Genomic DNA, 27,894 nt, shown 5'->3' with positions numbered 1-27,894 from the left:
ATCTACCATCTTAACATGCTTATTGAGAACAGTTTCATTACAGTATTAGGCTAGAATGATATCCCTATGTGTTTACTGTTCACCATTTGCAAAGCAGTCTGCTAACCAGATGACATCTGTATATGTACAATAATTATTTCCAGATGCTATTCCTAAATATATCATGTAGTTTACATGAAGTTCCCTATAAATGAAGTTGTTTTATAAAAGCAGGAAGGGCATTCTCTGTTGGTGGTGGCCCGGAAGTACCAGAAATTAAAATGTATTCATCTTAAGGGTGGAAAGCTATGGGAAATGAAATGCACAACTTTCTTGATCCATGTATTATGGTAACAAAAATATTATAAAAGCCAAAAAAGACTTTTAAAAGAAATACTCCAGGCAAAATTGATATTTTACTGAAGATCCGCCACTCCCTGTCATTCATTGATCAAGAATCCTGTCTTCAATTCAAAAGCACAGTATTATGGAAATATGCCTTTCCTGTTTATATTATAAGCTGCACCTTCCAGAAGTATTAATAATATTTTAGCAAAAAACTGCATACATTTTGCACGTTTTCAGCATATACTGTAAGTGGATAAGAGAGACATGTAGATTATGAGACACAAATTACATTAGAATTTTTGTCTTTTTTTCTATGCATATTTTCACATTGCTTTTCGTTGTCCAGCCGTGGTGATTCCTGGGTCCTCTTCAGTAAAAATATTTACTGTCTCCCCACAAAAATGTGATATTAAAAATATTTCTTGGCCACAACTTCAAGCTACATGAGGTACATAACATATAAAAATATCAATTCTGAGTGGAGTATTCCTTTAAATACAATATTTAGTATCATTTTCTGAAGTGTCTGCATTTTTTTATTTTTACTTTTATATGATACTGTAAATAAAATAAATGTTCTAAATAACTTTTCATAAATAAATAACAGTGATCCTTAGCAAAGCACTGCAGTGTAAACATACACAACTTAATGATCTGAATTAAATAATACATTCTTTAGTGTATTAAGTAAAACTCAAACCTCATTATTGTTATTTGGAGGTGAAGTATTGGTAACAGGCTGGCAAGTTGAACACCATTACAGCATATAGTGTATAATACTGTGAAATACTGTTTCTTTTAAACAGTTAGAATGGCTTTGATTATTAAGGTGCTAAACACAGCCTAAATATAATATTATAGCAAAGGCTACCAATGAAATTGTCTCACTTCATAATAACACAGGATAAAAGGTTGCTTTGCTGCACAAAATTATTTTGTCAAAAGAAATTTTGGTGAAACTTGCCCAGTACCAGACCAACTGTATAACAATTATCATAATATATAAATTAATTTTTGCATTACAGAGTTACATAAGGTAGACTCCCACTCTTGTAGCTCCAGGTACAATGCAGAAAACAATCTGTTATTGAGCACATGTATGCACACACAATGTGGGGCCACAAATTTGTGTTATCATGCCCCTGTGTGAGATGTGGGAGGTAACAAAGTACAAGGTAAAAACCCACATGGGCATGGCAAGAATGGATAATCAACATTTAAACACGTCACCAGGCAGTGAAGTCTGAAACTGAAATCACATCCTTGGAGGTATGAAATATGTCACTCACTAATGGGGTAGTAGTGTGAAAATTCAAGCTAAACTAGTGATTTGGCTCTCCACAGGAAGTACACACAAACAAAATTTGCAGAAAATGTCTGTTTTTGTGGCACACACCTTGTAAATGCTGAGAGAACTTGCAAGATTCACTAATCAGACCTACCAGCCTTACACTTAAAATGAAACAAGCGCTGGGAATATTAGCCTCTAAAAAATATATTAAAAACATATTAAGAATTCTAGTGCCATCTTGTACTGATTGCTGTTGTCAAACAATACTAAATGTTTGAGAAGGAACATGTCTTTATAGAATTAAATCAGTGAAATTGTTAAAATTATTCTTAATTAAATGTTGTTGCTGTACACCTACAAACTTGTGGGTTGTTTTATATTCTGTTAAAAAGTGGTCCTATAATTAAAAAGTCAGAGGAAAACTGACACAAATCAGACTACAGAATATCTGAGTATCATATTAGAAAGAAGAAAATTGTTCATAATATCAGAAACATCTACTACTATTAATTGGAATCCGGCAAAACTCTACTGCTATACTCTATATTCTGTGCATACAACTCCAGCCAACACTTGGGAAAAAAGCATCTATTAAAAACTTTTTCCCCCCATGACTCTTGGTTGTTGTGCTGCAACAGAAAATGAATAAAATTGTTTTAGGAGACTGCTGCTGATGATAAAGAATATCAGCAGAAATCAGTGTACTTTAGTTTTTCTGGTAAGCTTCATATTGTGCTGGGATAAATTAATCCAGCAGACACAGGGATATATGAGCCATTTTAGCAAGCAGTATGGAAAAAAGGGAATTATAATTTACCAATATAAAACAAAAATGTAGTGAATATTGTATAAGTAAATACTGCAATGTGGTGAGCTTAATTTCCTCCAGTACTCTAGCCAACACTGAGCAAACTCATGGCATGTTATACCACACCCTGAACAGTAAACAATGCTGAGGCAGAACATAAGTAACATAAGACCATATCACAACACTTAATGACATAAATGCACTTTGCTGCCCATGACCATGTATGAGATTAAGTGATTTCATTATGAATTGGTCAACGTGTACATGAAAGGTATGTACCATGCTACACAAACAAGTGAAATACTTCATTCATACATTTTCATTATCTGATTATATATTATACATTACAGGATAGCTGGACCAAGTAGCAATGAACATGGTACATGAACTCATAGTGAACAGTCTACCTACTGTAAGAAAGGCGCTATATAGCGCCCGACCCAACACAGATTGGACACAGGCGGCACGTATAAAATTAAACAAATTTTTATTTTTCTTTAGCTTTGAGACACTTCTTCCCCGTGTCTCACTAGCTCAACACAGTCCCAAGCACACAATAAACACTTTCCTCTTCTCACTCCACCACTCCTCACCAAGCTTCGTCCTCCTTCCACCCGACTCTGGCCCCTGAGTGGAGGTCGCTGGCTCCTTTTATAATTAACCCAGAAGTGCTCCAGGTGCTTGATCCCTCATTTCCTGCTTCACTTCCGTGTATAATGGATTGGCTGCCCTCACGGGCTCAGGAGTCCCAAATATAGCGCCCCCTGGTGGTACCTGCTGGACTCAACAGGGCTGCACCTAACTCCAGTTCCCAGGATGCCCTGCGGGAAACCGATATACAGTAATCCCTCCTCGATTGCGGGGTTTGCGTTCCAGAACCCCCCGCGATAGATGAAAATCCGCGAAGTACAAACCATATGTTTGTATGGTTATTTTTATATATTTTAAGCCCTTAGAAACTCTCCCACACTGTTAACATTATTAGAGCCCTCTAGACATGAAATAACACATTTTAGTCAAAAGTTTAAACTGTCCTCCATGACAAGACAGAGATGACAGTTTTTTCTCACAATTAAAAGAATGCAAATAGATCTTCTCTTTAGGAGCAGAGAATTTCAGAGGGAGAGAGAGCTCGCGCTCGCAAAGAAAAGCAAACAATCAAAAAATCAATACTTGTGCTTTAAAGTTTGCCTTTAGCCTCTCTGCTCACATCTCCTCCGTCAGGCGCAGAGAACGTCAGAGAGAGAGAGCGAGCAAGCGAGATTAAAGCAAACAATCCAAAAATCAATAAGTGTGTTTTTGGAAGCACCGTGATAAAGCGGCATTTCTTAGAGGTGCGTTCAGTATCCACTAGGCAAACAGCTTCTGTGCAAGCAGCCCCTCTGCTCACAGCCCCTCCGTCAGGCGCAGAGAATGTCAGAGAGGGTGAGAGAGAGGCAGAGACAAGAAAACAATCAAGTTCCGCGCGGGAAGCATATCTTATAGCATTGAGGAGTTTTATTTAATATGTAATACATGTTCTGATTTGGTAGCTTCTAAGCCATCCGCCAATAGTGTCCCTTGTATGAAATCAACAGGGCAAACAAACTGAGGAAGCAAGTACCATAAATTAAAAGACCCATTGTCCGCAGAAATCCGCGAACCAGCGAAAAATCCGTCATATGTATTTAGATATTGTTACATTTAAAATCCGCGATAGAGTGAAGCCGCGAAAGTCGAAGCGCGATATAGCGAGGGATTACTGTACTGTTTCATCCCAAGGAGGTGGCCAACTAGCGTTCAGGGGGAGGTATTGCAACGTCCATGGCTGTTCCCCCTGAATATAGTGTGCAGGGGTGTCCCAGCTAGGTAAGGGCGCCAAGCCACTGTCACACTACCTATCCTTTACAGGTCACATACACAGTTCAATAATGACCATATAAACCTACAGTATATAAAAACATCTGCTCATTATCTATCTTATGTGAAAACTATATTGATAAAAGGGCAAAAAATTAAAACAGGATGCAAGCACCTACATTAACCTATTCCAAACTGTCTCCAATCCACATAAAATCATGTTTTTGGATCACAGCAAGAATCAGGATTCCTCAGACTAAACCCACATGAATAAGGGAAAATATGCAAACTCTGCAGCAAGTAACCCACTCGTGTACTGAACTGCACTCAAGTGATATGAGCTGACAATGGGACACCCTGTGTCACCACAGAAAAATGACATTAATTTTCTAATTTACACCCTCTTTAAAAAAGTAAAACTTACAAAATCGCAAACAATTAGTGCTGTACATATAGAGCAACTGAAAAAATCTGAATATACCAAACAATGAAATGAACTGTATAAGATTGTGTATACAATAAACATTTCACCTTTATACTTTTAAGTGACATTGCTAGTTGACCTAATCTAGTTCTGTCATCTTTCTGACGTATAAAATATATTTTTACTTCCTTACATGTAAATATGTTTTGAATAAGCTGTATACTTATCAATTTTTGAAAGTTGCTAATTTGTTGGGAGGTGCCAGACCTTATCTTGGCAAATACCAGCCCAAGTCCTTCACGTGGCACAAAAAAAAGAAAACTGCTACTCAAGCACAGACTCATGTCACTTGCTTTGTAATTAACTTTAACTTGGCTTCCATTACGGATATATGTGTCTAGCCTGTTCCTGGTTTTCATCATGAATGTACATTCTCTAATTTCTACCAGTGACACAAAGAAGTGGTTAGGTACTTGTAAAATGACTGGATAATCAACTGACCCTGTTACGGAGTGTGTTTTTGTGTGTGGTCATTCATATCCAGGGTGACCCAGATATGTTACTTGTTCATATGATATGTAGTTACTGAACAATGCATTTCTGAAAGTGTTGACTTTCTTTTTTAATGACCCTATATACTTTTTGACATGCAGCTGCTGCTACCAGATTAGGCTCTGATCCTTTTGATTCTCATTCAAACGTTATAATGAAAAAAGGAAGATACGTATATTTAGGTTAGCTTTTAATGCTAATATTGCATAATTCAAGAAGCAGACAAGGAAGGGAAACTCCAGAGAGTGCTTGCCACATGTCGGAGTAAGAGTGATGCATTAAAGCATTGGAATTACCATAAAGCCATCTTTTGTATTTGTGACATACTGTAGTTTTTTATAAATATATCATTCTCAAGCCCACTTAATTCAATCTAGGGACATAGTGGACAAGAGTCTACCCTGGTAGCTTTAGGTACAAGGCTGGGCCCAATCATGGAAAGGGCACTGATCATAGCAGGACCAACTCTTTCATATACACTACCCTCACTGACACAGAACTAAATCAGAATCATCAATTGACATGTATGTGTTTTGAATTTGAGAGGAAACCTCCAAAGGCTCCAATGGCTATTATAAAGGGTTTGTTGATAATGCTTCCTTGATTTATTGTAGTGCCTTTGAGAGTGTTCTGGTAAAAAGAAGTATATTCTACCTAGAGGTAACAAACTCAGATCCTGTTGCAAGCTAGCACAGACAAAAAACGATCTACATCATCAGCAGTTAATAATTTTTTTTGCAAAGTAAGCAATAAATGCATGTGAGGTAAACTGTTTTTGAAATTCTCTTAACTTAAACTTCAAAGCCTTACAATATTTACATACTTCTGACATATCACCTATGTCCATATATTCAATATCTTCGCCTTTTCGTTATTTCTCAGAGTAATAATTTCTCTTTCTTTGCGATAATGCGATCTTTACTTTCTTTGTTTTGACACTGTCGTTTTTTTCTGCTTTCATATTCTGTATCTTGCTCTGCATGTGTTTCGCGCCTACGTTTTTTAAACTCTTTATGAAGTTTTACTTTGTTTTCTACTCTGTCTTTAATTTCTGACCTCGCTTTATCATGCCTTTTTTTCAATGACACCTGGTCCGTGGTGATTATTTTCCCTTTTTCGAGTAATAATTTCCGTTTGTTTGCGCTACTGTGATCTTTCATTTCTTTTTGTTATACTTTCTAATTTTCCTACTTTCTCCACATGTGTATTGCGCCAAAGTTTTTTTTTTGGGCATTTCGGATTCCACTACTTTCATAATCTCTAACCTGCTCTGCATGTGTATAGCGCCAATGTCCGGATTGGACGTGTTTTGTTGTCAATTCCACTTGTTCCAGGCTGATAAATACTTATCATTACTTTCATAATCTCTAACCTGCTCTGCATGTGTATAGCGCCAACATCCGGATTGGACGTGCTTTTTTTACAATTCCACTTCTTCCGGGCTGATAATTACTTTCCTTATTTTCTGAATTTGCACCTAGATTATTCTTTTTCTTTTTTGTCTCTCCAACGCTTTTAAGTCTCTTTTCTCCATGCTGCTTTCTTCTTCGCTTAATCGTCTACGTTTCATTTATAACGTATTGTCCTTATACGCTTTATATGCGCTGACAGCCCTGGATCTGTGTGTGCTCAAAGCCAAAACACAACTGAGTGTGTTGCTGCCCGTGCTCTTATTTGGTTGTAAGTAGGGCGTGTCTTGTACAAATCTCATGTTCTACGTCATTGCAAGACGGTCCTGGGTCAATCTCTTGGCACACAGTCTCGTGTTTAAGGTCCCCGCGAGACGCTCCGTGGCCGATCTCTTTAGTCTCGCTGGTCTTTTAAGTGTCTTCTGTGATCTTAACATAAAGATCAAATCTCATCGCCGTACTGTTTCTCTACAGGATTTTTTTTACAGACCCCCGCGACCCTGTGTTAGGATTCAGCGGGTTGGAAAATGGATGAATGGATGGATGGATGGATAGAAAGATATCTTTGTTAGACATGGTTTGTCTGTAGCAAACCCCATGTATAAACAAAACATTTTTCATAAATGTACAATGTACTTTAGAAACTTGAAGGTAAATGATTAAAAATGATATAGACACTTGTGTACAGAGATGTAAATAGTTGGCTTAGCAAACAAGGACATTCACAGGACAGATCAAGACAATTAATGGTGTCCTGGAAGCCCTTAAAGCATGACTCCTCTCATGCTGTGCTTCATGAACATCCCCAAGAAGGATGTGCAGCCTGAATAGACTTTTTCTGGGGCAAACCTGCAAATTAAGATGTCAAGTCAAGTTAAAGAACTCATTCAATGAAACAACAGCAGTAAGAGCATATGATCTAACTGAGAGGCCAAGAAAACAGCTGTTGCAGCTTTGGCAAAAGCTTTACATTTGAGAGTAGCTTGTGGAGAATGGTGTTTGGACAGCATCAAAGAGATCTGGGTAAATTATTCAATCCTTCAAGATGGAAAAGTAGCACATCACATAGGCAGTTTACAAAATGGATGTTAAATATTCACCTTTACAGGGAACACTGTTAGAGAAATCTGAGGAATTCCTAAGGCTTATAGACAAGCATTGTTTACAAGAATCAATGCCAGAAGACCCTACTAAGACTGACTCCATTTCTGTGGCTAAACGGCAGTAATAAAGTTCTGGATGAGAGGTTTCCACTTTACAGTGGACTTGTGCTGTGTGTAAAATGGAAACATGTCTTTCATGTTCTCCCTGTGTCTGCGTGGGTTTGCTCTAGGTGTCTTGGTGCTCTAGGTTTCCTCCTACATTTCAAAGACATGCAGGTTAGTTGGACTAGTGATACTAAATTGACCACAGTGTATGACTGGGGTGTGGGTGTGTATCTTTTCCAAACATTGTAGTTCACTTTTTGTTTTTGTTCTCTGTGCCAGCTTGCATAGTGAATAATTTTTGATGACATTGTTGATTTATTAGCTATCCTACTTATCTTTGGAAATTACACTATTTTGACCTTCACGTTTCCTCTCATGTCTATTTGAATTGTGATTATTATAAAGCTGATTAGCTGTAAATACAAATCATTAATGAAGGTTTACTTCAAAGTGATAGGTAATGTTATTGTCTGTTGGAACAGTAATTGTCTAAATAGATCAAGCTAATTTAATTAATGGAAAAAATGCAAATATCTGGACTATCTAAAAATTTCAAGATGTCAAAATATGCTGTAATCGAGCATTAGAGCTCCATACTGTTTGGACTGCTAACAAAAGCCATACATTACAGTGTTTGACATTAGCATGCCATGATCATTAAATGCTTGCTAATTTACAGTGACATTGTGGCAATAGCCACAGAATCCTAAAGGACATCACCTCTGACCTGTGTCTATACGAATTGCTCATGCTGTATTTCCATCTGATTCTTCTCTGGAGACTCTGGTTTAACCCACTGACTAAAGAGTCAGGAATGGCCATAAATCAAATAGCCCAAATGTCTGTCCAAAATGAACAGAGCAATGTAAAGTAAAATTAGTGTGCAACTTATTTAGTACCACTGACTTCCAGCTCAGATTCGTGCCCTAGACATGCTGTTTTCTCAAAATGAGCTTTCACTTGAATGCCCTGTAATCCTCTCACTCTCTCTCTCTTTAGGCCCATAAAAGGGACAGGGAAAAGATGAAAGCAAATTCTGGCCTTTTAATGCTGCATACTGTATATACACACACAACCCTTAAAATGTCAAAAATATGTACTGTGGTGTTATTTTTCTGGGACAGCAACAGTTCACAGAATCGGGTTTATAGGTTTGAAAGAATTCAAACCTTTCCTTTATCCAAAATTACCAAATTTTATAAATTCAGGAATTTAATAGATAGCACTGCTGCGGTAAAAAGTACTCTTCCTGCTATAAAGTAAATTTTAATCTTCAGCAAAAGTCCTAAATGGTTACTATCAAATAAAAAAAATGGAAATCAAAATAAAGAAACACATGCTTGGGAAGTCAATTTGGTTCTTGCAGGCTTGTATACCATTCTTCATAATGCCTAGGACAAATTTAAAAGAGAATATATATTTTTTTGTTTTTGTTTTTTCTCACCATGTAAAAAAATAAGGTAATTAAATCAACAACTCCAGGGAAGAAATGATAAATATTAGAAATTAATGACTGAATTCACAATAAACAACACAAATCATTAAGGTCAGATATAAAAAATAAATTAGCTGCCACATGACCTTTGTTAGTGGCTTTTCAGAAAGGTCAGTAGCCACAGGACAGTAGAAGAAGACAGCTGTAGAAACTCTAAATATATAAACTTTAAAGGTAACGTCAAGAAGAACGAAACACAACAGGTGCGTGCTTAAAGACAAACCTTGTAAAATAGCCTACAAATTCATAGAAAATACTGATTTTTTTTTTGTTAATGGTGTTTTTTTTATTTAATTTAGGAAACAAAAATCAAGTTGGTGGACTGCCAAATCAGACATCACTATCTTCCTCTTACCATCACCATAATCACTGGGACTCTAGTCACATAATGGTTGCAGGTTTGAGGATCCTCAGTTAAAGTCAATGTTACATTACATCTTCACATCTGAGGAACCACACCTGATGACTGCCTTTGTTGATTCTGTTACCTGAGTATGTCAAATTAGCTGACTATGTAACGACCTTGCAGTATAGTTTCAGATTTCAAAAGTATTGCAAAAATACTGCACACCAATAACATGCTACCTGATGGAGCCAAATAAAGGTTTTGCAGGTAAGGCAAATTCAACCCCAATCTCTGCTTTTCTTTCTTTTTTTCCATGCTGTCATGATAAGTAAAACACGTAAAGCATGTAACATCAACTTGATGAATCTCTCTTCTGTTTGCCAGGTCCAATAACCTGTGTTCCTTATTCCTTGTAGCTAAACTATATCCATTACAGCCTACTTCCGGGTGAGTGCTCCTTGGATGTCAGCTGTTGCATTCACAAAAGCCAGTCCCATACGACTAACCCTGTTTCATTTATGTCAAGGCAAGTTACAAACTGAATGGACTGAGTTGCTGGGTATGTCAAACCACACTACTGGAAATCATGAGAGAGTGCCACAACTGCCACAAAAGATTTCATAAATGAAGTCAACAACTCAAAATCACTGGAAAAATTGTGTAACATAACAGAGCCTTAAGATTCGGTTCTTAATACAACAAACGATCCTACCAGCTATTCTGCTTTTGCAGAAACATGAAAGGCACCTGTTATGTATTTCTTGATAAAAACACTCTTATTGCATAATATCTGCTATATCTTTACATAGATAAACTAGGCTAAGCCCTTTTGGAGTGATTATATGAGGAAGTGTTACTGGTGTCCGGTTTCTGATGGGGTAATTTCTTATTCAGCAGGTCATCTAAGTAGGTAGGTAGATAGATAGATAGATAGATAGATAGATAGATAGATAGATAGATAGATAGATAGATAGATAGATATCCATTCAAACTTTAATGTTGCCATTTTGTTTTTAATATTGTGTGATATTTAATTACAAAACAAATTCAAACCGAAAGACAACTTAAAATTGATAGTAGGGAACCATCTACTCCTGCAAAATTATATGAGAAAACAAGGACAAAAAAGTACAGCTAAGAAAATAATCAATACCAACATTTTTGTTAACATCATTGTATGTGACTTTCGAACAGAAATATACTAGCAATAGTATGGTCAAAGGCTTAGCCATTCAGGTAAAAGTAATATGCTGTAGGTTTACATTTATCAATATCACTTAGGTACCTGTAAGTCTTCTACTGGTTCTACTTGTCTTATCCCAACTCTGACTAACTGGAATTCCAAAAGTCTGGGATCACGGAATATAGTGGATTTAAGTAGTGTGATGGGGAACCAACTAAGACAGCCCTTATTTCACTGTTCTTTTGAACAGTGCCACCATGTTTGCATACTCAGAAACACTTTAAACCCTCTCATTCTCTACTTCATTTATCTGTAAAATCTGGAGGTGAATCAATCAGGCTTTTAAGGACATTTTCTCTTCTGGTACATCAGTATGAATAATTCAAACCAAGACAGCATTGTTAAAATATAATTTTAAAGCTTTGCCTCCTCCTTAATCAACCATTAAATTTGTTCTTTCCGAAAATTGCTGTGGGTGAGCATGTTCACTTCTTTATGTTCTTTAATTTTTTTATGTTGACAGACTATGTTCAGTTTATTGGGCTATAAATTTTCAGAACACACTTTTATCCAGTACAGGATTGGAGTGTTTCCTTTCCTGAATTCACTTCTGTCTCATCTTTCTGTGAACAGCTCCTGTAATGTTATGTAATTTTCTACAAAAATATATGAGCCACAGAGTATGTAAAACCAGATTGGAAATTCTTCAATGATGTGAATTTTACTGGTGATCTATTACTTTACATAAACCAGAAAATAAAAACAACAAAGTGGTTAAACATGATGAATGCTCTTTTTTTCAATAGATATGAATTTCTGCACATGAAAGGTCTTGTATCCCTGCTTTGGATTCACAGGAGATGATACCTCTCACTGCTATAGAAAATAATATCAGCCCATTTTAGCATTACTCAACACACTGCCAGCGAGGCAATGAGAAGATCCAGAAATTTGTAAGGATGAGGTATAAGAACAACTAGTAAATGTGTTCTCAACCCGTGTCCATTTTTGCTATGGCAAGATTTAGGTTGAGACAAACTTTAATAGCAGAAAATGAGAACTGAAAGATAGATGGACAAAAACTTTTCTGTAAAGCAATTGCTCACTTAAAAATAGCATAAAATGATATCCAAATATCAAAACGTATTATTAAAATCATTATTTTCATCTATTCATATAAGCAATTCTTTTGAAACATTGTAAGATTGAGGCCTTTTAAAATCTACAGAAAAGTTTTCTGATCTTACTGATGTTTGTTTCTTTTACTGCATTTGAAACTTTCAATCCATATTATGGCTAAATAGGGCATTTGTACAATACATTACTGTTTTTAACTAATCAATGTTATTATTGGCAAAGAGCACACTCTGACAATTACTGAAATGCTTGTGCATTCTCTCAAAGTCTATTTTTTTCTTTATTTAGCAGCCAAATGATTGACTACGCCTACTTAGCTGAAATCTGATCTCCTTAAACAGTGCAGTGTGAGACATGTCTGCCTTGCTTCCTGAATATAAAATAAAACTTCAGCCTCCCTTTCCAGAGTATTATACAACTTCCTAGTAAAGAACATTTCTCAGAAATTACACTTTATTTAAATGTGTTATATTTTGGCAAGGACATCAAAAGCACTAAAACATTACCTATTCACTGATTAAGTGCTTTAATAAAACTGAAGCATAAAACAAACACTAAACACACTATTTGCATTTATTCATTCTCTGAACCCACTTCTTTCCTTATAGGGTTGCCAGGGGACAGAATCTTTCCTAGCAGCACCCAGTGCAAGACACAGATTAAAGCTGGAGGGCTTGAAACTCAATCAGTTCCACTTTATTATTATTATTATTATTATTATTATTAAACATATTATCTTTTAAAGTTGTTCGGCATAAAAATGTACACTGGAGATGGCATGTAAATAATTACCCTGTACAGTCTTCTGTATTGTTTTATAGAAAGTTTCCAGTTTTCTTAAAAAATCGTACATAACTATTAAGTATATAAGCATTATGTGTAAGGACAACACAACACTAGGATGAACCTCACAACAAACTACATCAACAGAAATTACATAATAAATTCTGTATTTCTCTATAAGCAATTAAATGAACCAAAGTCTATGCAACTAAATCAGATGAGCTAAGGGATAACTGGACTTTTATCAATAATCAACCAAATCAATCAATAGTTAAGACAACTATAGCACCTGGCTTCAATCAATACAAGACATACACAATCACAGAAATAGTGGATCTTTTTGACCAATAGCTAAAGGATGAATAGTCTTGTTTTCTATAAATCACCAAATCTATCAATATTCAAGCTGCTATAGCGTCAAGCTGCAATCAATATGCATCATATTGAAGATACTGGTATTCCGTGAGAATTGCCTCAGCAACAGCATTTTGTCTTTTTTTCTATTTGTCTCTTGTTAATTATGCCAGACGGCTAAGCATCCAGTGGGATGAGAACTGACCTCATTTCCTTCTTCTGCAAAAGACTACTGTCATTTAAAAAAAAAAAACCCTACACATAAATCTATATAACTGAATAGCTTAAGAAACAAAGTTTGAAATGACCAAGTCAGGAAGGAACGATTGAATGATTCTTATTCTTTTAGCAGGATTAAATCAATTTAAAGCAGCAGTGAGTGTGTTCAACAATATGAATTCACGATATCATCACAGTCTCTTATGAAACAAATACTAACCGGTCTCTATAGGTTGCTTTATTAATGATTTAACAGTAATTATCCCTCAAATTCATCGCACATGTATAAAGTTACGCACAACTTGACTCAACAACTAGGCGTGACAGTTCATTTTTTGAATAGAGACACACTGGCAAATTTGAAGAGAGTCACTGCACAGTGCGTCGTCTTATGGCTTATCCTTGAATTAACCTTGCCGTGATGCAACTGGAAGCAAGTATGCAGTGAGAAAAATACATTATGGGCCATCTCCCTAGACCAATTCCTGTACGACCGTGTAAAGCTAGTATTTCCCCTAAACGGTGACGCACATCTTTCGAATCCGCTACGACTTGCGTCTCATCACGTACACACATTCCGCTATACGATGCTGGGGATAGCCCCTCCGACCCAGAAATTAAATGGATCTCCCGCTTTCATCTTACTAGAAAGGGAATCAACGCAGATTTGTGTGATTTCACAACACAACTGATGAACAGATTTTAATTCAAAAGTTTGCATGTACATGTACATGCATTCTACAATTCTGACACACTGATGATTCTGCAGTGACTCATCCAATAAAGCCTGGGGGTGCTTTGAGGAAATCCTCTTAGCAACGTTTTTTTTTTTCCTGAACGTGACAAAATTATTTTTTTAACATTAACTCTTTCAGCACTCCTAATGATATTGTGTACGGTGTCATTTTACAAGCAAAAATAAGCTGTCTGATTTCCGGCTATATTTCGCAAACTGCACTGTACAAAAACGGAAATTATGCTGCTCATACCACATGAGAAAAATCGATGCTTGAGGAACAGAACCCTGGGACTCCGCAATGCAGTATGATGCCTTTCAGTGGATACGGGCCAATTACAGACCGCCAGAAAAGCATTAAGAAGTATCCCTGCAACAAGTAAGCAAGAGATGATAGCGGAGTACATCAAGTCATTACTCGCCTTGGATATTTCGTACCCATCTACATACTTGTAGCAGCCGTTATCTGCATACCCCCCTCAGGTCTGTGTAAAGAGTACCGTTACGTCCACGGTCGTAGAAACCAGCCTTCCAAATAAAGGGGGCTTCGCTTTCTGATCTACGACTACTGACTGCATTAGCCCCTGTGTTAGTAAGGATTCAGAAAATGTTAATTTCCTTGCGTTACCTTGGGCATCTCCTCCGCTTGTCAAAACACCGATAGCCTTTCCCGCACCGGAGAGGTTCTCAAAAAATTTCTTGTGGTCCGACTGCGCCATTTCCGTGTCTTCGTGCACCTTTATAAAAATAAATTATTTAAATATATATTTTCATATATGTATATATAATCTGTATATCTCTAAATAGTATATTTCTTTATTTTAATATGAGGGCAGGAAAGCTGTTCCAACCTTCACCAGCCCCCTTCCTGTATCTCTCGCTCTATACGTTGCATCTCCTTGGCAGCTAATGCGGCAAGTTGAGCCACTTTGGTGCCACCCATTGCTTAATTGACAGCTAGTGTAGCGAATAGAAGCTAAAATATGACAAGTTCTGGCGAATGGACAGCCAGTTATTTGCAAATGTGGGCGTGTGCTCGGAATGTAAGGTGACTTAGAGGTTGTGATGATAGGTGTGTGCGTGTGCGTGTCACACTGCATCTGTTAAAGAGGAACGAGGCGGTTACTTCACACATTGAGCTCAACAAACGATTTGCATAAGGAAATATGTCAGAAATCGTGTTTTTAGTTTTAAACGAAAGATTTGCTGTGACTGTTTTATTTGTATTTATTTGTAATTTCGAAAACTGGCGAAGAAGATAAAGGAAGCGCATTACTCTTGGATAGTTTCCACTTCCTTCTGTCCATATTCTGAATCCTTAGATCCGCAGAAACTTAATTAAAATAACGTACAGAGCCACATTCACATATAAAAAGAACACATTTTAAAGTCGTCAGTTCAGGATGGGGAGAAAGTTCTGACCACCCAGTAAAAAAAATGTACACACAAAGACAACGTAAAAATTTCACAAACCTAGAGCACAGACAGCTTGCCTAACTGAGACATTGCAGAACTATCCTTGCCTATAAAATTACCCATGTAACAACGACGATTTAAGTTTCATTTGAACATCACAGAAAACATCCACAGTCATGCATTCACGTGAGTCACTTTTTGACTTTTTACTACTTTCCAAACTACAGTGTTGGAGTGTCTTTGCTGTGGCATACTGTGTTGTACCGTGTTAGCCATTATGAATGTAGAGAAAAGGCAAGCAAAATGACACCTTTTATTGGCTAACTAAAATGCAAGCTTTCGAGGCAACTCAGAACCCCTTCTTCAGGCAAGATGTAATACCATTCTTGCCCGAAGAAGGGGCCTGAGTTGCCTCGAAAGCTTGCATATTCTAATCCTTTTAGTTAGCCAATAAAAGGTGTCATTTTGCTTGGCTTTTCTCTAAAATATTGAAATATATAGCATTTATATAGCTTATTTAATGTTTATTAAATGTTTGTACTTCTTGCATTAATCTAAACGTATGAAGCTATGCAGAGCATGTCTTTTTAGTAATATTCTGGGTTAGCTCAAGGGTTCATGACTCCCCTAGGCTATGGTGAGTGAACTGTGTTCTTTCTCTCTCTGTATATATATATATATATATATATATATATATATACTCCCTGTTTTTTCATATTTGTATATTATATCAAAAGTAGAGGGGGGAATTTGCTTCAGGTCCCTCTTAGAGATCAGACAGCATTCATATTTATATATATTTTAAATAAAAGAGAGGAGGACACCCTTGTAGATTGGAACGCTTTCATATTTTCATATTTGTTACGCTATAGTGCACTGTAATGACATTTGGTAGAAGTGTAATAAGGGGAGTGCTAACATATGCCTTGGTGCCCCAGAGTTCTGTCGACCTTAGGCCGATGCTTACTCGGCATTCGTCTAGAGTCAACCCTGGTAGTATGTAATTCTCCAACAATGATATCTTAACATCTTAATCTGGTTATTAACTTGTGATGTGCCATATAGCCTCTATGCCCAGTCACTATTCAGGGAGTGGATATGGAAATGTTGCATGGCTACAAGTACTTGGTGTTCACATCAGTTATAGGCTGGATTGGTCAAGTAACACATTTGGAATATATAGGAAAGGGCAAAGCAGGCCATTTTTTCTTAGGAGACTGTGCTCCTTTAATGTGCAAGGAGACATCCTTTACATTTTGTAAAACTCTGATGGACATTCACATTTTCTATGTTGCTCTGCTGGGTCAGTAACATCACTTTAAGAAAGACCCATTGAAGCTAATTAAGAAGACGTGCTCAGTTATGGGATGCACTCTCAACCTACTGGAAATAGTAGTGGAGGAGAGAATGAATACAAAACTAATGGGAAGTATGAAGAATGTTACGCATCCTCTCTCTGACACACTAGCATTGAGTAATTTCAGCCAATGAATTATTCTTAAGAAATGTGTCACAAGAAATGCTACTGAGACTCCTCCATACCAATGGCAATTCAACTTTAAATTGCCTCACTATGACTGTGACTACATTTTTTATCTTTAGACAAGTCGGGGATTTACTTTCTTTTCAGTTATTCTGTTGTGTATTTGATTGGAGTTGTTCTTTGTTAGTTATAATATTTTTTTCATTGACCCTCTGCAAAAAGTAAAATTTTCCTTTTTGGGCAAATAAAGTACTTTCTATCTATCTATCTATCTATCTATCTATCTATCTATCTATCTATCTATCTATCTATCTATCTATCTATCTAAAGTTTCATGCAAATGTCTCTACTATAACTGGCAGTCTTTTGCCACTTTTAAATCACTCATTTAACTTATAATGTTTCAGAGTGCATATAAATGTTCAATCCAGTGAAGAGAATATGTTTGTAGGTTTTCTAATGGAATCCAATTCTATAGAAATGACAAATCAGCTTTATTGCTTTTGCAAATTAACTATATATATATATATATATATATATTGTCACACACAAGCGCATGGGGAGCAGCTTAAGAAAGTGTACTAATCTCTCTTTCTCTGTTCTCTCATGAAGAATGAAGCAGCACCGCCATAAATACACCTGGACTCGCTAAACCACAAGACACTTCCGGGTTCCCTTCGTTTCCCTCTGGTCCCCATCTGATGATGTCACTACCATCCATCTACCATCGCGGCTCCATCCAAGCATTCTAAGTCCACTTCCGTTCCCACCCCATAAATTGTCTGACTGTTATGTGATTGTTGTCGATTGTCAAATGTGCAAAACTGACCATAATTTCTGCAAACTGTGTTACAGTATACAGGGATGGAAACCCCAAATCTTTATCATTTCTTGTGTCTTCTTTTACTATATATATATAAAGTTCACAAAACCTTTGTCTTAGACAGTTATTTTATGACTTCTGGACTAGTGTGTCAATAGGAAACAGTGTATTTTACAGTTCCAAACATTGGTTTTGCAAACAAAGAAGTAATACAATAGGATATTTGAATGTCCATAAAGGAAGAAATTAACTTTCCAATTTAAAAAAAAGAGATCTTTGTAGGCATATAGACCAGTGCTCAATTAATTAAATATAACATACAGATGCTAATTGTCAAAGTGGTTCACTGATATAGTAACAGCTGTATAGAAGGAATAAAATTGGGCAAGGGACAACCATGCTGAAAGTGACATCACACAAAATGGTCATCCTGCATCATTAAGGTAGGCATTTCCAGATGTGCTGTCCAAACTCTTCTAAAGAAGCACAAACAAACAAGCAAGGTTCAAGACCATAAACATAGTGGTCAGCCATGTAAACTGAGTGTAGCAGGCAACAGATACACCAAGCTTACTTCTCTTTGAAATCAGAACATGCCTAGCACTTGTTATCAGTTTAGAACTGGCAGAAACCACTGGGTCCCTGGTATAACCCTCTATACCCAGAAAGGTCTTATCAGAATTGGTCTTCATGGAAGAGCTGCAAACAAAAGTCATTCTTCCAAGGTGGAAAGAGAGCCAAAGACTCCCCCACCACATGAAAAGAAAAGGACAGTGTGCAGAAAAATGGCAGCAGATTCTCTGAACTGATGAGTCAAACTTTTAAATTTTGTGGTCTTACAGTAGAAAGTTTATCTACTGAAGGGCTAGAAATTGATACATGAATGAATGTCTGTGGATAACAGGAAAGCACAGAGGATATTTCCTGCAGATTTGGGTCTGAATTTCTGTGAAGAAAGTTGGAGATTTGATTAAAAGTGATGTCCCTCTCCCTGCTGATAGGTACAGGCAGATTCCTGTCCATCATTCAATGTCATCAGAAAGGCATATAATTGGTTTCAGCTTCATTTTAGCACATCTCCAAACAAATATTCAATAGTGAAAGGAGAAACAGGGAATCCTGCAACAGATGATATGGCCCCCAAAGAGTCCTGATCTTAACATCATCGAGCCATTCTGGGATTACTTACAGAGACAGACAAAGCCTGCATTGAAATGTGTCACTTTCTCCTGTAGGCTTAGAACCACTGATCACACAAGTACTTTTATAAACTATGTGCATGTGTGTCTTGGAGAATTGCTGCTGCTTTTAAGGCCAAGGGTGGCCACATCATTTTCTTTTTACTCCACTTTCTAGGTAGTCTATTGATTAAAAAGTATTCATGGAATTATTTATTAAACGTATCCCTGCTTAACAGTTTTTTGTGACAAATGCCTAAAACTATTGCAATATACTGTATATATGACCTTTCATTCACATCCCTAACTTAAGTATTGAAAGGTTTATTTCATCTTTCTCAGACTCTGAAAATGATTACAGCAACTCAAAACCATGAAAGGTACAGAAAGGCATGTGACCTTGTGTTACTTACTTTCCTTCTGCTTCTCTTGGTGTAGACTTCAATAGCAACTGTCTGAGCAGGGCAGACCAGACATACCTATCCTTATCAACATTTAACATCTACTCCTAGAAATAATTTCCTCCAGTTTAAATGGATTCCTCTAACAAACGTCTCCTTATCTGCCCTTAGAGCCCTCTCAGCCATCCTTCTCAGTTCCGGGTACAGACGAGAGTTGCCATCAAGCAGTGCACTGCAACTCCTCTCAACTCCAGAGTGCCCTGCAAGGTGAAACACCTCCTTCTGGGAACACTGGGAACACCAACACAACCCTCAGGTCTCCTACATTACATTAGGATTAGCAGTCGCTCCCAAGTCCATAAGTTCCTCACACAAACTGTGTGCAAACTCATTAGAAACAGTTTTATTTTGGAGTCTGGCCAGGTCCAGCCTCATTTTCCTGGTAGGTGGCAGTCTATTGGGCCTAAGCTGGATCTTCAGAGTAGCAACAACAAGTCTGTTGTCAGAATTCACAACCTGGGCACTTCTGTGGACACTGCAGTTTTGCAAAAGCCTCCAGTGTTTGCCCACGAGGATGTGATTGATCTCCTTCACTGCACCACCAGTATTGGAATACTAAGTTCAAAGATGCAGCTCTGGGCAGTGGAACTAGGATTAAATGATCCATAGCCCCTAACATTTTTCAAAGTGAAGGAACATGAAGCCACTTTTACTACGTTTGCCAGACCCATGGGGACTGACATAATCCTTATAGACAGCCCTGTCTCAGTGGTCACATTGAAGTCACCCATGAACAGAAGAGTCATTTATTCACAACTTCGCTCAGTGGTTGATGAGTTACTGCAGGGTGACACTTCTCGGCTCATGGGCGTGACTAGATGATATTCTACAAAAAAAAAATCAGATTTTTGTATTTTGCCCTACCAGAGAAATACTTTGAATTTTCTCAACTTTGGCAGAATGGGAATCCATGAAGAGTTGTCCATTCTCAAGATTTACATTTTTTTATGTTTTTCAGGTAAGAAGGTCTCCACAGTTTGAATAACAACTTTGTGCTCATTTTCTGTGCTGATTAAAAAAAAATCACAGTGATAATTTTTATTCATCAATTTTTAAAAGGCTATAAAAAAGAATATGATAAATTTCAGAGCACATGGTAAATTTATGCTGAGAAAACCCTTCTTCTTCTTCTTCCAGCTGTTCCCATTAGGGGTCGCCACAACAGATTATCATTTTCCATATCTTCCTGTCCTCTGCATTTTGCTCTGTTACACCCACCACCTTCATGTCCTCTCTTACCACATCCATAAACCTTCTCTTAGGCCTTCCTCTTTTCTTCTTACCTGGCAGCTCCATCCTTAACATCTTTCACCTAATATACCCTGCATCTCTCCTCTGCACATGTCCAAACCAACACAATCTTGCCTCTCTAGCTTTGTCTCCCAATCGTCCAACCTGAGCTGACCCTCTGATGTACTCATTCCTAATCTTGTCCATCTTCCTCACACCCAAAGCAAACTTAAAATTTTTAACTTTGCCACCTCCAGCTCTGTCTCTTGCTTTTTGATCAGTGCCACTGTCTTTAACCCATATAACATACTGTAGCTAGTTTCATTACTTGTAGAACTTCCCTTTCACTCTTGCTGTTACCCATCTGTCACAAATTACCCCTGACATTCTTGTCCACCCATTCCACCCTGCCTGCATTCTCTTCTTCACCTTTCTTCCACACTTGCCGTTACTCTGTACTGTTGATACAAAGTATTTTAATTCACCCATCTTTGCCAGATCTACTCCCTGCATCCTCACCATTCCTTTAACCTCCCTGTCATTCACATAAAACTATTCTGCCATGTTCCTACTTACCTACATTCCTCTCCTCTCCTCCTCTTCCATATCTCTAGCTCTCCAGGGTTTTCTCAACCTGCTCCTTACTCTAGCTATAGATCACATTGTCATCAGCAAATATCATAGTCCACAGGGTCTCCTGTTTAATCTCATCTATCAACCTATCCATAACAACTGCAAATAACAAAGGGATCAGAGCTAATCCCTGATGTAATCCCACCTCTACCGTGAATGCATCTGTCACTCCTACCACAGACCTCGCCACTCTCTCTCTCTTCCCTCGTACATATCCTGTACCACTCTTTCATACTGTCACTCCCAACTTCCTCATACAGTACCATAATTCCTCTCTAGGCACCCTGTCATAGAGTTAACATAAGTCCACAAAGATGCATTGCAACTCCTTCTGGCCTTCCCTATACTTCTCCATCAGCACCCTAAGAGCAAACATCACATCTGTAGTGTTCTTTCCCAGGATGAAAACTGCTTCTCACTAATCATCATCTTCCTTCTTAACCTAGCTTTCACTACTCTTTCCCATAACTTTATGATGTGGCTTATCAACATTATCCCTCTTTGATTACTACAGTTCTGTACATACCCTCTTTTCATAGGTACCAGTACAGTTCTTCTCCACCCCTCAGGCATCCTCTCAGTTTCTCAGATTGCATTAAACAGTCTGGTTAAAAATTCCACTGCCATCTCTCCTAAACACCTCCATGCTTCCACAGGTATGTCATCTGGACTAACAGCCTTTCCGTTCTTCATTCTCCTCATAGATGTCCTTACTTCCTCCTTGCTAATCCATTGCACTTCCTGATTCACTATCTCTCCAAACTTCTGTCTCTCTTTTTCTCTTCTCAACACACTCTCCTCAATTATGAGTACATTTACATCTTTATTCTTTAGCACCCTAACCTGCTACACATCTTTCCTAGCTTGATCCCTCTGTTCAACCTATCAATACAGGTCTTTTTGTCCCTCCTTAGTGTCCAGCCTCTCGTATCATAATAAGCCTTTTCTTTAGCCTTCGCCATCTCTCTCTTCACCTTACGCCTTATCTTCTTGTATTCCTGTCTACTTTCTGCATCTCTCTGAATATCCCACTTCTACCTTGACAGCCTCTTACTCTGTATACTCTGTTGTACTTCTGTATTCCACCACCAGGTTTCCTTTTCCTCCTTACTCCGTCCAGATGTCACACCAAGCACCCTTTTAGCTGTCACCCGTACTACTTTTGCTGTTGTTGCCCGGCTATATCGTAACTCTTCACTGCTACCCAGTGCCTGTCTTACCTCCTCCCTGAAATCAACCTTACATTCTTCCCTTTTCAACTTCCACCAGTTGGTCCTTGGCTCTGTCCTCACTTTCCTTAGCTTCTTGATATCCAACATCATCCTACAGACCACCATCCTATGCTGCCTAACTACGCTTTCCCCTGCCACCAGTCTCCAATCTTCTTAAAACTGACCCTAAATGTTTCCAGGGCATGACCGAACCTGCGAACGCTGTAACCAAGCCCCAGGCTCATAGGGTCACATGTTCTGGGCCTGCACCAAATTAACATTATTCTGGACAAAAATTTTTAATTACCTTTCAGACAGCCTTGGACTCACAATTCCTCCTAACCCATTAACAGCTGTGTTTGGGGTTCTTCCAGAGGGGTTTAAAGTGGAGAAAGACAAACAAATTGTGATTGTATTCACTACATTTTTGGCACGTAGACTTATACTGATAAACTGGAAGAACCCAAACTTTCCTCCTTTAAGTCAGTGGGAAACTGATGTGTTATACTATTTGAAATTGGAAAAAATCAAATACTCAGTTAGAGGATCCGTACAGACTTTTTTCAAAACATAGCAGGATCTAATCAGTAATATTCTAAAATAAGCTCATAAAGCACAGAGAATGTATTAATTTAGGTATGTTTACAAGCCTTAAATTTCACACTGTTTGGCTTGTTCTCTCTCTCAGGGGTGGGGATCGATCTGTTTTTAACTTAATTTTTCTTTTTGTAAAAACTTGATTGCTCTGTATGGATTGCAATAAAATTAATAAAGTATTAAAAAAAAAAAAACTGACCCTAGTACACAGAATATAATCTACCAGTGTGCATCTTCCTCCACTCTTGTATGTGACCCTGTGTTCGTCCCTCTTCTTAAAATATGTATCATAGCCATATCATCATTTTCGCAAATTCCACTGCAATCTGACCTTCTGCATTCCCCTCCTTGACACCATACCTACCCATCACCTCCTCATCGCTGTTCCCTTCACCAACATGTTCATTGAAATCTGATCCAATCACCACTCTCTTTCCTGTGAGTACACTCTCTACCACTTCATCCAACTCACTCCACTCACTCACCTTTTCATCTATCACACACCCAACTTACAGGGCATATGCACTAACAATATTCATCATCACACCTTCAGTTTCCAGCTTCATAATCATCACTCTGTCTGACACTCTTTTCACCACTAAAACACCCTTGACATGCTGTTCCTTCAGGATAACCCCTACCCGATTTCTTCTCCCATCCACAACATGGTAGAACAATTTGAACCCACCTCCACCTGACCTTACTCCCCTTCCATCTGGTCTCTTGCATACACAATATATTAATCTTCTTTCTCTCCATTGTATTAGCTAACTCTTTTCCCTTACCAGTCATACTGCCAGCATTCAAAGTTCCTACCCTCACTTCCACTCTCTTTACCTTCCTCTACTCCCCCTGCCTCTGGACAGGCCTTCCCCCTCTTCTTCTCCTTCTTCGGCAAACAGTTTCCGCCAGCACCCCGTTGGCTAACAATACAGGTGTCAGTTGTTGTTAACCCAGGCCTTGACCAATCCGATATGGAAATCCGTATTGTTGTCCGCATATTGATCTGGCAAAATTTGACACTGGATGCCCTTCCTGACATAACCCTCCCCATTTACACAGGCACGAAGAAACACACTGGTTTGTGCATCCTCTGTGGCTGTGTGCTTTTTAAAATTATTTAAATATCTTTATTAGTTCAGGAGATGTTTCATATCCCGCAAAAGGCAGGCAGGCTATCTCTCCCAGCTTTACCACTCCTGTGCCTACTGCTGGATGGTTACAGATTAAATATGTATTTATGTATGTCCAGAATTGAATCCTGTGTTTGTTTAGGAGTTGGTTACATAGTTGATTACGCAAAAGACAAGTTGGTGAGATTTAGGATAAGGGGGTGTGGTTAACTGGGTGTTGAGAAAAGAAAGAAAAATGTAAAGGAAGAACGTTTGGAGCTTATAAGTGTCTAACGAGTATTTTTTCGGATACAACATTTTGGCAGATGAGGATGGCTGAATTCACGTTACCACCTCTGAGCCCATTCCTGACTGTCTCAGGAGAGCCACCAGTGTCCTGACAGAGATGGATTGAGTTGTTCAAATTATATTGATGGCCTTTGATGTCCATGAAATGGCAGGTGCTAAGAAGAGGGCTCTGCTGTTGCACTGCTTGGGAAGAGAGGGCAAGCATATCTTCTCCACATTGCAACCAGAGACACATATACAGCAGCAAAGGCAGCATTAGCAGCATATTCAGTTCAGGTCACAGTGTACATATGTACTGTTTTCATTTTCGTTAAAGAGCTCAGCAGCCTGGTGAGTCGATTATTTAGTACATTTCTGCTGTACACAAACTGGCACAGCATTCTAAATTTGGAGCCTTGCAAATGAAATGACCTATAACCAAATCATAGAGAAAACCAACTGCCATCCAGCTGCCTGCGAGAAAAAAGTGCCACTAGGGAAGCAAACAGAAAACACTTTTGTGGATGCACAAAAGTTACAAGGGGTGCACACAGAGACATCAAATCCAATTTCTGTGCACACAGTCACAGCTGCAACTACATTGCACCGTTGCTTAAACTGTGGGTCAAATCAGCATAATACGAGGTCAGCCACATGCCTTGCAAAAGGCCTGCGATGCCGCCACTGTAACAAGCTTACCGTAAATCATTTTGCACGCTGATGCCAGTCAGCTCCTGTGGTTATGACTGCACGCAAACCTGCATGTGGGTATCAGTGTGGTCACAAACCAGAACCTATTAATTGGGTTCAGCGGGACACACTCTTCTTAAAGCACTATATCTTCTTGGTGTTTGGTGTGGACATCCCACTCCTACTGGATACTGGGGCTAGGTTGTCACTTTTAAAAATACCACCTTCAATAGACTTTTTTCTCATTTGCCTGCAAAAACTGCAGCTGTTCGTCTCACTGGATATGGTCAGGCTCCTATAAAGTTTCTGGGTATAGTTTGTTTTTCTGTGAGTTACAAAAATCGTACCCCTTCAGCAGTGTCTTTCCACATCACATAGCATCATGGGGCTTGATCTGTTCCATGCTTTATGCTTTACAGTCTCAGACTTTGAGGGTTGCCAAATTTTGCAAGTTGCAGAACCCTGGTTACAGAGATTGCCAGCCTTATTCACAGGCCTTGGTTGCATTACTGGTTTTGTCCACAAGCCGACGATATACTCTGACATTGCCCCATTGAATCAGACCCTCCTATCACCCTGGATATCAAACCTTGTTATCACATGGAGAAAGAATGGCAAAATTTGTCTTTGTGTAGATTTGATGGAAGTAAATCATGTCATAATCCCTGATAAATATCCATTGCCTACGACAGAGGAGCTTGCGATGCATTTCCAGTGAGCAGCCATTTACACCAAACTGGACCTTGCGCAGGGTTATTTACCCATTACATGCCATTAGCCATGACCATTCTGCTTTCATCTCTCACCTGGGGGTTTTCTGGATCATGTGAATGGCTTTTGGAGCTCTACTCCAAGTTGTTTTTCAAAAGATCATGTCAATATTACTGGAAAATATTCTTGGTGTATCAGTATATCTATATGACATTGTAGTTCATGGCCCCACTCAAGAACAACATGATATTCGCTTGCATCAGGTATCGCACTGGCTGAAACAAAGCCAGGTCACCTTAAATGCAGAAAAGTGTATTTTTTGTACTTCAGAAATTGACTTTGTTGGCCACAAACTTACATGTAAAGCCTTTGCTGTACAATGTGGATGCTATACTAGTCTTGCCAGAGATTAAATCAACTACTGAGTTGGCTTCATTTTTGGGAATGGCAAATTATTACCTTTGTTTTCTACCACATTATGCTGACATGACAGCTCCACTGAGGGCCCTTTTGTAAAAGAATGGTACATGGGCTTGGAATGCCGCTTGTACACAAGTAATTAATGACACCAAACAACAACTCACAAGGCTACTGACACTAGCTCATTTCAACCTTGCTGCCATTACTCTGGTCACATGTGATGTCTCAGTTGTGGCACTGGGTGCCTTTCTCTCCCAGACAGGATGCTCCCAGTTGCTTTTGCCTCCTGTGCCCTCACAGAAGCTGAGCAAATGTACTCAGTGGGGGAGAGAGAAGCATTGGCTTGCCTGTAGGCCTGTGAACGTTGGCATATTTATCTTTATGGGCAGCATATTACCTTGCACACTGACCATCAGATATTAACTACCCGTCTGGGCAAAGAAGGGTTCAGGTCACATGCCATTCAGACTCCTCTGATGGCTAGATCAGTTAAACCAATTTCAAACTGCAGTTCACACCCTGCTCTGAAAATGCAATTGCCAGTTTACCATCTAGGGCTGTTTCCCTGTCTGTGTGTTTGGTCTCAGAGGAGGAGAGTGCCTAGATTCATATTCTACAGGAACCACTTCAGGGCTTAATTACAATGGAAGAATTACGTCAAGCCCCCAGTGATGATGAACTGTTCTGTCTGGTATGAAAATATATTGTGGAGGAATGGTCGAAAGCTGTGTGGCCAGTGCTTCTTCCCTTTTACTGGTTACAAGATGAACTCTTCTATTGGGAGGAGGTATGTGTAGCAATGGGCCACCGAACCTTAATCTCTGAATCTCCTCGTGCAAGAATACATCACATGGCCCATGTGGGCCATCTGGGGATTGTGAAGGTAAAACGCTGCCGGGACACGGTCTTGTGGAATAGTGGGTCCATGGCTTATCAGTTAAGGACCTTTTTAAATAAATAAATAAGTAGCCAGATCGATCTCCATGGGTGTGCGTGGTTGTGCAGCTGTGGGAGATTGGTGAGGTAATTAGGGTGAGATGCACCTGCATATGAGGGTGAAGTCTGTCTCAGTTGCTTCATTCGCTTTCTGCGGTGCACAACTGAGGCGCTGTGCCCATGGAGGCATATAAGGAAGAGCCAGTATGACAAGAGGGAATAAAATGAAAAAGAGAAAAAAGGAGAAAAAAGAATGGAGGTTAAAGAGGGAACAGTGAGAAACCAGTAGTAGTGAGGTATGGCCAGTACAAGACAGGATAAAGCAGGTGCGCAAGAAGGTGAGTCGCTGGAAGGAACGCATGGCTGGTGTTTAGGAGGGGGCTGAGGGGGTTGCTCCTGTTGAGCGAAAATATAGCAGGTGCCGCCATTATGCTCAGGGAGGAAACAGTAATTGGCAGCAGTGGGTTGACAGCACGCTGTCACCGGGAGAAAAAAAGGTATCGGCAGCAGTGCAAGCAGAGCAGGGCTTGGCGACTCCCCTTAGAATTCTGTGGGATTGGTACTGGAGACAAGAGGCTGCTTAGAGCAACAGGG

At 38.7% G+C, this 27,894-nt stretch overlaps 1 protein-coding gene across 11 annotated transcripts in view; it reads right to left on the bottom strand.

Annotated features, from left to right (window-relative positions):
• Positions 1-15,044, bottom strand: part of pfkpa (phosphofructokinase, platelet a) — a 104,129-nt gene extending 89,085 nt beyond the window's left edge. For 7 of the 11 annotated variants that reach the window (XM_039753539.1, XM_039753548.1, XM_039753547.1 and 4 more), the window contains exon 1: positions 14,740-15,027. In XM_039753539.1, coding sequence (XP_039609473.1) covers positions 14,740-14,830 — 91 coding nt within the window. In that variant the 5' untranslated portion in view covers positions 14,831-15,027. Of the gene's footprint in view, positions 1-14,739 lie in introns of all 11 variants that reach the window. The other 4 variants (XM_039753541.1, XM_039753543.1, XM_039753545.1 and 1 more) reach the window with 2 other exon arrangements.
• Positions 15,045-27,894: the final 12,850 nt, after the last annotated feature.

Source organism: Polypterus senegalus, chromosome 5 (genome assembly GCF_016835505.1).
Source record: "Polypterus senegalus isolate Bchr_013 chromosome 5, ASM1683550v1, whole genome shotgun sequence".
Taxonomy (NCBI): Eukaryota; Metazoa; Chordata; class Cladistia; order Polypteriformes; family Polypteridae; genus Polypterus; species Polypterus senegalus.
This window is presented reverse-complemented; position numbering and strand designations above follow the sequence as displayed.